The sequence below is a fragment of the Hemiscyllium ocellatum genome, chromosome 11, assembly GCF_020745735.1.
Source record: "Hemiscyllium ocellatum isolate sHemOce1 chromosome 11, sHemOce1.pat.X.cur, whole genome shotgun sequence".
Classification (NCBI taxonomy): Eukaryota; Metazoa; Chordata; class Chondrichthyes; order Orectolobiformes; family Hemiscylliidae; genus Hemiscyllium; species Hemiscyllium ocellatum.
The window spans coordinates 100,011,892-100,025,932 of NC_083411.1; the positions used below are offsets into that span (position 1 = coordinate 100,011,892).

The window sequence follows — 14,041 nt, forward strand, 5'->3', positions numbered from 1 at the left end:
ACTAAGGGGCAACTATGAGATGGAATCTTGTTCAAAACCGCTATCATATTTCCAAACAATGAAGATTTTATTCCAGTCACATAAAATAAATTGTAATTGTTACATTTTGTAAAGAGATCTGTGCATTAAAAATGTCCTGAAGAATCAAGAAAAAGCCTTCAGGAAACATAAACATATTGTTTGGTCAAAAATTGCCGCCAGAAAGGAAACTTAAAAAAAAAATCGTAAATTCTGTTCTGCATTCATGCACCAATGTTGAGCACCGTAAAATACCTTCATCTTCATCGCCATCATTATCGGCTAGATCATCGCCCCGTTTCTTTGCATTGGCCCCTAGAATCGAAATGAGGAAAGACAAGGTGAAAGGAAACAAGAGAATTTAAAAATATGATGACGGAGAATAGTATCCTCTCAAAGACAATTCTAGAAGCACTGAATCTGAAATATTTACTTAGTCAACCCACAATCCCAACAAAATGTGAAATATCACAACACAGCCTGATAATATTCATTTTTTTCAAAGAATACTTCATTGTGAGACAAGCCTGACTATTGACTAGTGAGAATGAAGGGGTCAATCCCTGACCGTTATTTATCTGTACATTGCCAGCCTTTCACACAACTGCTTTTCAACAGACTATCCAGCAAAGGATGCCAATAACCTGCTAACTTCGACTTAACAACAAAGACACTACATTTCTGCTCGGATCATGAAAATCTCATCAAGTTGATAATATGTGTAAAGTACAGGTCTCAGTATTGACAGCACCAGTTTATGTTATTAACATAGTTTGGCTCACATCAGGTGAAACTTAAAATTACTCTCCATTCCCCTGTAGTGATAACACAGTCCATTTAGATAATCACGTATGTCAGAATACCATTACTGAAACTGCACAGGAAGAGGTTCACATGGATGAGTTCTGCAACTGAATGAAAGTTACAAATCCTTTCCCTACTTGCAAAAGTAACTAAATTACATATTAACATCTGGCTGCATCTATCAACTGACCATTTCCACTGGTTAAACAATTTGCTGAGACAGTGCCTCCAGTTGATATAGATTTGGACAGTACTTATTCTGTTTTTAATTCTCACAACATGATGCTTTGCCAAGAGCTTGAAACATGTTCTGGCTGATGTGGAACATCTAGCTTGGAAACTACAAACTGCAGAATGGTATTACTATGTCTGTGTTGTGCTCCAAGGTATTTCAATGTATGTTGGCAATATGTCTAAGCTTGCTTTCTGCTTCTGGACATGCACCGTTTCTTTAGGTGCCTAATTTAGTGAAAAGCTCAGCAATGGTGGCACGCACTGAGGCAATTCCAGCATGAATCCTCTGCAAGTTGTAACTACACCTTTCCTCGAACCACATCCACCATGGTGAAAATACAGTGTCACCTGTAATTCTTTCTCTACCATGGCACACCTCTTCAGATCTATGGCAGCAAATGTTGTTGGAGACATTTGCTTGCATGTTGCTGCAGTTTTCTTCATTTACATAATTGAAGAATGCAGTGTGAGAATTGATGTCAATCTAATGGATGTGACATGACACAAACAAATTTCCCTACTTTTTTCTCTGAACAAAATGACAGAAGTCAAAATGTGTGCTAATGTTGAACAAAGCATGGAAAATTCAGACAGCGTTTTCCTGAAGAAAGACTTTTAATACAAATGTACCATGACAACTAGTGCCCCTAGTAAGTTATATAATAACAAGGAGATACCAGTCTAAATATCTGTTGACACACTTATAATAAAACATATACTAAGATACAATTGCTTTCAAACTTCCAAATGCATTACATTTGTATGCAGCCCTGTCAATGTAATGTAGACTAAAAAAATTCAAAACAACAGTACAAAAATTAATGATGAAAATAATCATGTTTTTCCTGGACTTGAAGAAGAAATGTTCTTGAAGTTGCATAACTCCAGTAAGCAATTTCTTAGAAAACTCGAATTGTCCTTCAATTCCTCAAATACAGAACAATCTCTTGCCACCAAACTTCAATGCTGTGGCCTGATGATGTATTCTTTGTCTAATCACGAGTAGTGGACATGCCTAGGAGGTGAGATTTGGATCTTAGAGGCAATATTTAAATTGAAAATTAAGTTGTTATTGTTGTGAGAAATTTATTTGCGAATGGAAGTGGGAATTAAACAATAGCACAACTGCAGAACAGTCTCTACTGCTAGGGTGACTCTACAATTTCCTCCTTGTGGTAATTCTTTGAGGTTGTGAAGCATTCTCTGTCTCCATGGAGTGACAGAAAAAGTCCATGTGGCTCCACCAAATATGGCTGGACATTTTCCATAAAGTAATCAGCTGCAGTGAGATCCGCAGGACAATGAAAGGTGCAGAAGCACTTTAATGATCTACTGAGTGCTGGCAAGGTGAGTGCAATGCAGCAGCTAGCTAAAAAGCTTTTCATTCTGCAACACCAGCAGACTATGAGCTGAGTATCAGGGGGTCATGTTTTCCATGATCCCAGACCACCATGAGTACTGGAATACCAACTAACCATTGGGAAAGCTCTCACTACACCACAAGCACTTGAGGAGGCAATCATGCAGACAGTGCAATAACGTGTGCTTGATCCAATGAAAATGGCAAACTAATTCATTATCACCTAAACTTTCCCATTCTTGAACACACAGGGACAATGGGGATATATTTCCAACATCCACAGATGAGGAAACCCTTGATATTGTTGGGATGGCAACCCTTCAGGAAGCTGGCAATGAGTCAGCGAGGATCCATCCAAAACAGATAATGAAACGAACTTACCATCTCCAGATGTCAGTGACGTATTTTCCACTTCTTTGGTTTCCTCATGGGCTATATTAACTCTAGTACCCTGCTACAACTCTGCAGAAGCTAATGGGGGAACGTTTTCTGAACCAGTTTATTATGTTTAGAATGAGCTGGTTGTGGAGAGGTAGCCAAGTGAAATATAATAAGCTTTGTAAGCAAAGGAAGAAACAAGAAAGTAAGCACCATTAGATCATTCAAGCACACCTTTCACCACTGTAAATACCCTCCACCCAAAGGGGCCTCATGCAAGTTTAGGATCAGCGACTGACCAACACTTCACTTGACAGCAGGATGAAGTGACAGAGGTAGATTTGTTAGAAAAGTCCAGTTTGACATATGCTCCAACATATTGCGCTCACGAATGCATTAATTCATTTATTGAGAATAGTCAAGTTCTTGACAAACCATATGCAGTACGACTGTTGGTTGATGCAGGAACAGCAGAATGATATGCACGAATATATGCCGCATTCTGTAGCCTTTACTAATGACTAGCACTGATGGTGCAAAAATGTGTAGCGTAAAGGTCAAGTGCAACCCAGCGCATGTATTGCCATGGCTGAGGTAGTAAGTAAAGCTGTACAGCAGATGACTCAAATGGGGCATTATTATCATTAGCCCTTGGCTATTCTGATTGAAGCACCATCAAAACATCTGTGTGCCTGAGTATGTTCCTAAAGATAAACAAAGACGACAAGAGGATAGCAAATTATTTCAGCAGGTATGGTGATGGTTAATGTTATTGAGGTGTAAGCAGAAAACGTTGATGATAGAGCAGCTATGGGATTGGATGCTCATCACAGGGAAATGAGGTTCAACCACAAACAGAGAACAGGGTGAGGCATGGAGCTGGGCGGATTAAGGTTCCATATCAAGTTATATGATAAACCAAAGACAGTAAAAGTGTCCACGGCCTTGGTGGTGAAGTTGAACAAGTAGTCGTCACCATGACATTTTTTTTATTATTCAATCAAACGATGTGTTCAAAATTGGTTAGACCAGCAATATTCACACATCCCTAATAATAAAGAGTCAACCACATTGCTATCAATTTGAAATCCAATGCACAGTCGAAAAGTGTGACACTGGAAAAGCACAGCAAGTCAGGCAGCATTCGGGGAGCAGGACAGTCAACGTTTCGGGCATAAGTCCTTCATCAGGAATCCCAAAACGCCAACTCTCCTCTCCTCAGATGCAGTCTAACCCGCTGTGCTTTTCCAGCATCACACTTTCCAACTCTGACTTTCCAGCATCTGCAGTCCTCACTTTCTCCTGGAATCAAATATAGGCAAACTCCACAAGATCAGCACAGGGACAGATGAGTATTTTGGGAAGTAGATTGACAAGATTAATTCCCACTGAGTGTGCTAAGTGTAATGATTGGCAAAAAAAGGTAGGGCTGCGTAGTCTGCGACGATATTTGTAAAAAGGCAGCAACAAATACCTTTACAGATACAAATACCTTATTAGTCACTTCTTACGATTCATGGAAAAATGCAATAGGAAATTGTAAGCTTATCGAACAGTGTCAAACTTGGGATATTGGCAAGAGACAAGAGAAAAGACAAGGTTTACATATGTGCTGCTCAAGGGATACATTTGAGGGAGGAAAGACAGAGAAAGCAGTAATTAAATGAGTGAAAAGAGAAGGCACTAGGAAAATTAAACACAAAAATAGATTTAAAAAGGAAATAAAACTGATAAACTCTTGTTTGGAGTAGCAGCCAAAATGTGCATACAAAGGACATAGAAACTCATATGGAACAGATATGGATTCAAGGCATAATTAGGATATGAGTCATTATTCTGCAATATTCCACTATCACCCAGGCAGTACAATCACTGCCTTTTAGTTCCTACTAGCTGGGAGGAATCATGGGGCAGAGTTTTTTTACCCTGAAAGGAGATGGAACTGAATGAGGATGGGGTCAGTGCTCTACATATCTTTCTAAACTCTCTATGAGCTGTCTCTGTGAGATGGTCTAGCTACACTCTGTCTTGTGGAGGGCTTCCCTACTAAAAGTGGTTCATTGGCAGCTATAGCCAGTATAATCTCACTTTCATTAAAATACCTTCAGAGGACATCCCTATCTGAGATAGAATCTCTTTCTTCACTATTGAAGCTTCTGACAGCAAGGTAAAGCCTGTATGGTACCCTTAAATGGATAATGAGCAAAACAAGACCCTGACAAACACATTGGCCAGCATTTCAACAATTGCTTGAATCCTTAGGAAGAGATTCAGACTCATTACAACACAGGTGACAAGGTGGGGTGAGAGTGACAGCCATTGACATCAAGAACCATATTCGACTGAGTGTGGCATCAAGAAGACGGAGAAAAACTGGAATCAATAGGAATCAAGAGCAGACTCTATACTGATTGGAGTCATACCAGCATAAAGGGAGATGTTTATGATTGTTGGAGGTCAGTCATCTCAACTCCAGGACATGTCTGCAGGAGCGCCTCAGGGCACTGTCCAAGGTCCAACCCATCTTCAGCTCTATCATAAGGTCAGAATTGAGGATATTTGCCAATGACTGCACAATGTTCAACACCATTTGAAACTCCTCAGATAATGAAGTTGTTTGTGTTCAAATGCACAAAATCTGGATAATATCCAGGTATGGGCTGACAAGGGCAGGTAACATTCACATCACACGAATGCCATGCAATGACCATTTCCAATAAGACACAATCTAACTACTGTCCCTTGACATTCAATGGAATTACCATCACTGAATACTCCACTCTCAACATCCCAATGGCTTACTATTGAACAGAAGCTCAACTGGACTCACCATATGAATATTAATGGCAGCAAAAGCAGATCAGAGGCTAGTGAATATTGCAGCACGTAACTCATCTTCTGACTCCCGAAAGCCTGTCAATAATTTACAATGTACAAGTCAGGAATGCTCCCCAACTGCCTGGATGGGAGTATCTCCAATAAAACTCTAGAAGCTTTACATCATCCAGGACAATCCACTTGATTGATATCATATCCACTACCTTCATCACTCACGTTCAGTAGCAGCAATGTGTACTATCTATAAGATATTTGCCATAACCGCTTCCATCGAGTGCATTCATGGGAACATCACCACTCGCAGGTTCTCCTTCAAGTCATTCATCATCCTGACTTGGAAACATATCACAAGGTCAAAATCCTGGAATTCCCTCACGAAGGGCATTGTGGGTCAGCCTACAGCACACAGAGTACAGAGGTTCAAGAAGGCAGCTTGCCTAAACTTTCTGAAGACAAACTAGCGCTCGGCAATAAATGCTGATGAGCCAGCAATGCCCACCTCCCAACAGTCAAACAAAAAGGTCCATCAGATCTGGCCAGTTCTCCAAGGCAATATAGTCAGTTCTATTACCCTGCTTTATCCTTGTCGACTTAAAAATATATTTCCCTCAAGTGTCTATCCAATATCTGTTATATTTGATTGCATCCGCTGTCACCAGGCTCCTACAGAATGCCAAAACACCAATTTTTCTTTGTCGGCCTTGATTTCTACAATGGAAGAACTCGGAGTACATTCCAACCTGGGTCTCATTTGATTTCCCCCTTTAACAGTCAAGGATAGCTCTGTCTTCTCTGTCCAGCATCCCTTTTCTCTCCAGCTTGTCTCCAAGGTACTTACTACACTTTTATTTCTTTTTGGTTTGTGAAAGCTTCCGACCCCAGCTTCACTGAGTTTATGGTCCTAAGTATTAACTAAGTGATCACTGGAATTGCTGCCTGAATGAACGCTTCCATTCTTTGTTTTGATTTGGAAAGGGTATGAAGTATTTCAACTCATTACAGTCTTCATAGCTGTCTGGTCAATTGTGAGCTGCTTTAAATTGTTCATATTGTAGGTTTGCCCAATACAGAGTTTCTTGAGAGTATGGAACCTCTGCTTACATGCTCCTGGCGCTAACTAGTACCTATTACTGGCAGGAGTAACAATGGCTCTCATGGATGTGTCTCCCATGGAGCTCTATCTCACTATTACTTTTGAGGTAGCTTTTACTTGTTTTTGTCAATCATATTGTTGGTCATGCCTCCCCACTGGCCTAACCAATAACAGCAGTATCTTTTGATGCTGGCTGGCAAATGACCTGGGTAAAACAAAAACGTGAGATGGCCTTTTGATGCTTGTGGATCATGATACTCCATAGTGCTGGGTGTCAATCAGAAATAGTTATAAATAGAGGGTTTAATAGCCCATCTGAGTCTGGATGGGTAACAGCCCAGAGGAAAACAAACTTCCCACAGTATCATATGTGGCAGGGATTTGGGAAAAATTTCCATGCCATTTAGGGCTCAGTATGGCATGATTGGCAAGGAATCTGTCTCTACATGGACAGAAGAGATGGAGCTGAAGTCCCAGAGACGATGGATCATTCCTTATGCAGATTGAGATCTGGAAGTCAGACCCAGAGGACCAAGTGTTCCGGTAAGTGGAAATTCATTATGAAGGGGACGTTGGAAAGGTCAAACCAACAGAGCTTGGTATTATCATAGAATCAGGGACCTTCTACAATAGTAATTATATAAATATGGGCAAAATTAACACAGGTCTCAGTGTAGAAATAGCAGACGCAATGGCATAAATAAAGCCAATCATTACAGAGCTGAATTAAAACTGCACAGATATGAGAAAGGTTTGGTTTGTTACCTTGTTGATAGATTATCCCTGTACGTTCTGTGATTCACTCTTCCCAACAATTGACACTTTTCCTGACCATTTGGTGAAAAAGCACCAAATTAAGAAACCAATAAGTCGATGCTCTAAGTGTGAAAAATGTGGTGAACATCATTCATTACTGTGTCATTATACTCAATATAATTGTTGTGGACCAGTTAAACAATCAGGAGCCTATGCATGTCCTTTGTGTGCGAATTTATATTTACATCAAAAATTGGCTTTGGCCAGCCTGAATGCCATTGACATGGTGCAGTACATATTCAAAAGTGCTTAGAGGCACTTATAACTGAATTAAAACCAGAGAGAAGAGGTGATAAATGGACAGAGGAAGAAACCCATCTACACCTCCAGTTAGAACATCAATTTACTGAATGCAAGTTCACTAATACAAACACCTCAAGCATTCTGACTTCAAAAACATCTTTCCAAATTTCAGATATGCTTTCCGTTATTGGTCAGCGTATTGAGTACAGGAGTTGGGAAGTCATGTTGCGACTGTACAGGACATTGGTTAGGCCACTGTTGGAATATTGCATGCAATTCTGGTCTCCTTCCTAACGGAAAGATGTTGTGAAACTTGAAAGGGTTCAGAAAAGATTTACAAGGATGTTGCCGGGGTTGGAGGATCTGAGCTACAGGGAGAGGCTGAACAGGCTGGAGCTATTTTCCCTGGAGCGTCAGAGGCTGAGGGCTGACCTTATAGAGGTTTACAAAATTATGAGGGGCATGGATAGGGTAAATAGACATAGTCTTTTCCCTGGGGTGTGGGAGTCCAGAACTAGAGGGATAGGTTTACGGTGAGAGGGGAAAGATATAAAAGAGACCTAAGAGGCAACTTTTTCACACAGAGGGTAATATGTGTATGGAATGAGTTGCCAGAGGAAGTGGTGGAGGCTGGTACAATTGCAACATTTAAGAGGCATTTGGATGGGTATATGAATAGGAAGGGTTTAGAGGGATATGGGCTGGGTGCTGGCAAGTGGGGGACTAGATTGGGTTGGGATATCTGGTTGGCATGGACAGGTTGGACCGAAGGTCTGTTTCCATGCTGTACATCTCTATAACAATGACTCTATGACTGCATATGCTGGAAATCAGAAACAAAATTAGAAACTGCTGGAAAATCTCAGCAGGTCTGGCAACATCTGTGGAGAGAAATCAGAGTTAATATTTCAGGTCCAGTGACCCATTATGTTGACCACTATAATCAGTTACCTTTTCTTAAAAATCAGGTCTAGCTTCCAAAGATGACCCTCCTTGTCTTTGAGTTATGCTTCAATGTTCATAGTCCTTCCATACTGCCCTATATATTGCTCCAACTTGGCAGCTGTTTGCTACATCTTGTAATATATGCATTTTTGATGAATGGGTGTAGACATAAAACATGTGGTAATGTTTCAAATGGAGCTTCATATCACGTGTACCCCTTTCGTGTATGTGACTGAACTCTGGATGATGTAGTCCCGGTAGCATACAAGTAATAGCATAATAATAGTCTGTTTATTCGTCTACATGATTTAATGTCATATGATGATTGTATCCCAGTGCTCTGAGATTAAATTATTCTTAAAATAATTGATCCTGGCTCTTTCATTTTTCAAATCAATCCTTTTGGCCACCTCCCAGTCTCTCCACTTCCAGTAACTAATAATAGGAGCTAATGTAGTTGTTATATGTCCTGGTCCAGAGAATTCAGGAACTCAGTGTCTTCTCAGGATTGACTTTGTCTTTACAGGTTAAAATTGTAATCTCCATCAGAATCTTCAGTTCTGTTAGTTTTTTTTACAGTATCTAAATTGTTCTTACCTGAGAACTAATCACAAGATCGTTAGAAGACTTTGTGCTTTCCTTTAAATTTGGGTAATCCTGGTCTCCACCCTTATTTCTGATATACAAATTGCCATCAGTTATATGAGGTGGAGAAATTGCTTTACGGCCTTCATTCTAACTAAATCAAGATGATGACCAGCTATCCTTAGTAGCCACACACGCAGATGACAAGCAACATGAATTCAACTGGGACAACACTACTATTATAGGACAAGCCAAACAGAGAACAGCCAGGGAATTCCTAGAGGCATGGCACTCATCCACAGATTCAATCAATAAGCACATCAATCTAGACCCAATATACCAGCCACTGCAGTGGACAGCTGGAACTGACAACCAGAATTGGCAGATTCAGACCACTACAAATGCCGGAGGAAAGATCACAGAAGCGCTTCACAGGAGGCTCCCAAGCACTGAGGATGTCACCTAGACAGGGGACGAAACGTCTGCAACACAAATTCCCAGCTCAGTGAACAGAACCACAACAACGAGCACCCGAGCTACAAATCTTCTCATAAACTTTGATTTATCTGTTGTCATGTTCCCTAAGGATGGCAAAGCTTGTAGACAACATTGAATTCCCAATGAATGGTGTCTTTTCAGTGTTGCTTTTTCACTAGGAACTGGCCTTTGATATTGAGTGAAAGATATCCAAAGGGAGTCTTCATGATCTGGCTTACAAATCTATTTTTCCTTGTCTCTACTTTGCTGTCAGAAGCAGTTGCTAATAATGGAATATTTATATATTCTTGAGTCTGCTCATTGTTTTTCCAAGTTGAATCTCCAGAGAAAATCTTTCATCTCAACGTGCAACTTCCAGAAAGGTGTGAATCAATCAGATGATACTGATCTATTTTTTCAGTGTTTTTTCCAACAATGTTAATCTTGACTCAAACTGACCATTGTTCACTGATAATTTCATCAGGTTAGGTCAACCTAATCAGGTGATCACAGTAGCCATTTTAGGTCAGCATTGTTCTTATTAAAATCATTTTTAGTCCTGAAATGTCTTGGACATTAGAATCAGATGATTGGAGTTTAAGGCTGATAATCCATTTTTATTACAATCCTAAAATCCTTATAGGCAATATCCAAGATATTCCAAAAGGAATACAGATGCCGTAAATCAGGGACAAATATAGAAATCGCTGGACATAACAGTTCTGAGGAATGGTCACTTGACCCAAAATGTTAACTCTGATTTCTCTCCACAGATGCTGCCAGACCTGCTGAGCTTTTCCAGCAACTTCTATTTTTACATCCACTCTTTTGCTTTCATTTATTTTTGAGCCCACTTCATCAAAACATTATGTCAAACATGGTAGCCTGCTTTTTCTGTTCAGCACTAGTTCTGAGCCCAATGCTGCTGTCCACAGAATTGTAATTGTTTCGATGAGATTGGGTAACACAGAACTAAGCAGCAGTGTGTCTCAGATAATTTCACTAAGAGTAGGGAGTTAGGAGAAGAACAGAACACTTCCCCTTTTTATGGCATTAATTGACAAGTTCAGCAAGATCCAATAATATCTCATAACATGAATACGTGTTAGTGAATGGCTGAATGGGTGTGTGATAAGTGAATGGACAGATAGTTCAATAAGATGGGCAGATGGATCAGCAGCTGAAATGGGTAGGCAGGTGAATTGGGTAGATAGCTGAGATGTATAAATGAATTAGTGTGTAGATGGGTAGGTGACTGGGGTGAATAATGAGGTGGAAAGATTGATGAATGGGTAAATTTAGTGAGATGGGTGGATGCCTACAAGTGGAGAGTAGATGAGTGAATTGGGCAAGTAGGTAGATGGGTAAGATGGCTGAGAGGGGGACGACATTCGGGGTTGTTGGGTGAAGTTGTTAGTTGGGATAAATTGGAAATGAAAGAGGTGGAAGATGGGTGAGTGGAAGATTATGCGGAGCCAGTTATCAGTAGGTATCAAGGGACACCTGAGTCAGGCAGGTTAGCGGGGTCGGATCAGGGATGTAGTTAGATGTTAAGCAGAAATCCGTTGTTCAAGGGGAATAGTCAGGTGATGTCAAGATGGTTAGTGGTAATTGAGAAACAGTGGTTAATCCAGATTGATGGAAGTCAAGTGGACCCAGGGAAATTGGATGGTTGAGTGTAGTTGGACCAAAAGTTGAAGACTGTTGTGTGGTTTGGGGATAGTTGGGCAGGGTCAGTTCATGGGCATGTTCAGTGTTTGGGGGAGGCTAGGAACCAGCCTATCAAAAGGCAAGTTCTGGGAAAGCTGAACAAATACTTGTTTGTCAGGACTTCTGCAGAGTGCTGACACACATCTCCGGACTTATATCTCATCTCCAATGGTTCAGAGACAGGAAGATTTGTGCTGATTTGTCTACAAGAAGTCCATGCAGGCCCTCCTTAATAAATGAAACCTCACCAACAGCTTGTTACATTTCTATCCCATTATTATTGCTTCTAAAATTTTACCAATGACTGATACTGCACTTACTGGCCTGGAGTTATTAGGAATCACCTTGTACCCTTTATTGAGTAAGAGTATTACTTTTACCACTTTTCAATCTTCTAACACCTTTGCTGTCGCTAGGAAAAATTGGAATTTTGTGACAAATTCTTCTGGTATCTCCTTTTGGGGCTGGTTAGCTCAATTGGCTGGATAGCTGGCTTCTGATTGGTACCAACATCATGGGCCCAATGCCTGTACCAGATGATATCTCTCTGAGGTCATGCTTCTCAACTACACCCTCAGATTAAACCCATCACAAGGTGCTTTTCTCTAATAAGAACAATGTTTTTGATATTCATTCAAAGGATATAGGCATCACTGACCAGCCCAGCATTTATCATCTATCCTCTTTGCGCAGAGGGCAGTTGAGTGTAATTGGATTTTTTTTTGTAATTAGATTATCTGCAGTGTGGAAACAGGCCATTCAGCCCAATGAGTTCACATTGACCCTCTGAAGAGTAACCCACTCAGACCCATTTCCTCTGATTAATGCACCTAACACTATGGACAATTTAGCATAGCCAATTCAGCTAACCTGCACACCTTTGGAGGTGTGGGAGGAAACCAGAGCACCAGGAGGAAACCCACGCAGACACGGGGAGAATGTGCAAACTCCATACAGACAGTCACCTGAGGTGGGAATCGAGCCAAAATCATGGTGCTGTGAGGCAGCAGTGCTAACCACTGAGCCACCATGCTGCCCCAAAGGTACAATAACCACAATGCTGTAGGTCTGGGAGGGGGGCACAGAGAGGCATCATGTGTCGGTCAAACCAGGTAAGGATGGCAGTTTCCTTCGCTCAAGGACATTACAGATTAACAGGTTGGGTTTTTCACAACTGACAATGGTCACCATTAGACGGGGCTAATTCCAGATATTTGTCAAATTCAAATTTGACCATCGGCCATGAAAGGATTTGAACATGAGTCTCCAGAACATTACCGTGGCCTTTGGATTAGTAGTTTAACATTAATACAACTAGGCCATCTCCTCCCCTCAGGACATTGGTGACATACATTTTATTTTCATACCACACCAAAGTTTACCTAACAGCAATTAAACTTCGTCACCGAATGGGATTCTTTGGCTTCTTTAGCAGTGCAATCCATGTGTTGAGTAATATGCTTGCCCTTAAAATAAAGTAAGCAATTGACTTCCCACATACAGTGCCAGAGGAGCTCCATTGATAAATGACACATGAGTACAAAAGCTTTTTCTGCTAAGCATTATACATTCTACATGCAATTTTTTTTCTGCATTTGCACATTGCTTGCTTAAATCACAGAGTCATAAAATAGTGACAAATGAGGGTTTTATATTCGGTCGGTAAAACCTATTATTGGAATTGCAGAAACTGAACCAATTAATTTTTCTAGATTACTTTCAGCTGTAACAAATCAGAATTTGGAAATTATGAGGTAATGAAAATTTGCTAATGAACAATCCAGAACGTGAATGAATCAAATCACTAAAAGTAAGTGAAAAAGCCTCATCTACCATTTATCTTTCAAGCATATTTTCAGTTCATGTGTTTTGAATCTTAAGGGTTTCAATGAGTGATCACTTTGTTGTTAGCTCTGCACAAATATCCTTCTCAATATTCAATCAGTTGCATTGGTCTCATTTAGTATATTGTTGTAGGCCCATCAAGAATGACCACACTGCTAGACTTCTATCCTTCTAATAGTTGATTATAAAGTCTGCAATTACTGTTGACAGTTCAACAAGGCCATATTGGCAATGGTTGACCATATAAATTGATTAGATCTCCCATTGACTGCACTAGGCAACAGAACAGTATCCATTCTGGTCACAAACCTGATACATGCCTGAACCAAAATGCACTCTTAAGATCTGAAAAACTGACCTTCTGAAGGTCAGTGGTAATAACCTAGTGCTATATTTTACAGATTCCTGGAGACAAGTTGGCAAGATGGGGGCCATAAAATACTATGGACACTTTGCCCACTAGCCACTCATCCACCCAAGCCCATCTATACCAGTACAGGGAGAAGCAACAGGTTCATGGATCAAGTAAGTATCTTCAATGGCAATGGACAACTAATGGTTATTTAAATGCCTGACCCTGCCAATAATTGGATTCAGCTAGTGTTAGGTAAGACTCACACCAGGTGCCCAGCAGCTTTCAATGAACATGCCAGAGACTGTAAATAAGTATTGACTTCTTAACAAGTCCCTTTGGC

The 14,041-nt window shown here is 40.5% G+C and overlaps 1 protein-coding gene across 11 annotated transcripts in view; it reads right to left on the bottom strand.

The window, feature by feature from the left end:
• Positions 1 to 14,041, bottom strand: part of nlgn3a (neuroligin 3a) — a 252,762-nt gene that overhangs the window by 186,070 nt on the left and 52,651 nt on the right. For 3 of the 11 annotated variants that reach the window (XM_060832296.1, XM_060832292.1, XM_060832293.1), the window contains one exon: positions 274 to 333. The exons of 5 other annotated variants lie outside the window; for them this stretch is intronic. In XM_060832296.1, the coding sequence (XP_060688279.1) occupies positions 274 to 333 (60 nt within the window). Of the gene's footprint in view, positions 1 to 273; positions 334 to 4,778; positions 4,793 to 12,086; positions 12,107 to 14,041 lie in introns of all 11 variants that reach the window. 3 more of the 11 variants (XM_060832300.1, XM_060832295.1, XM_060832298.1) reach the window with 3 other exon arrangements.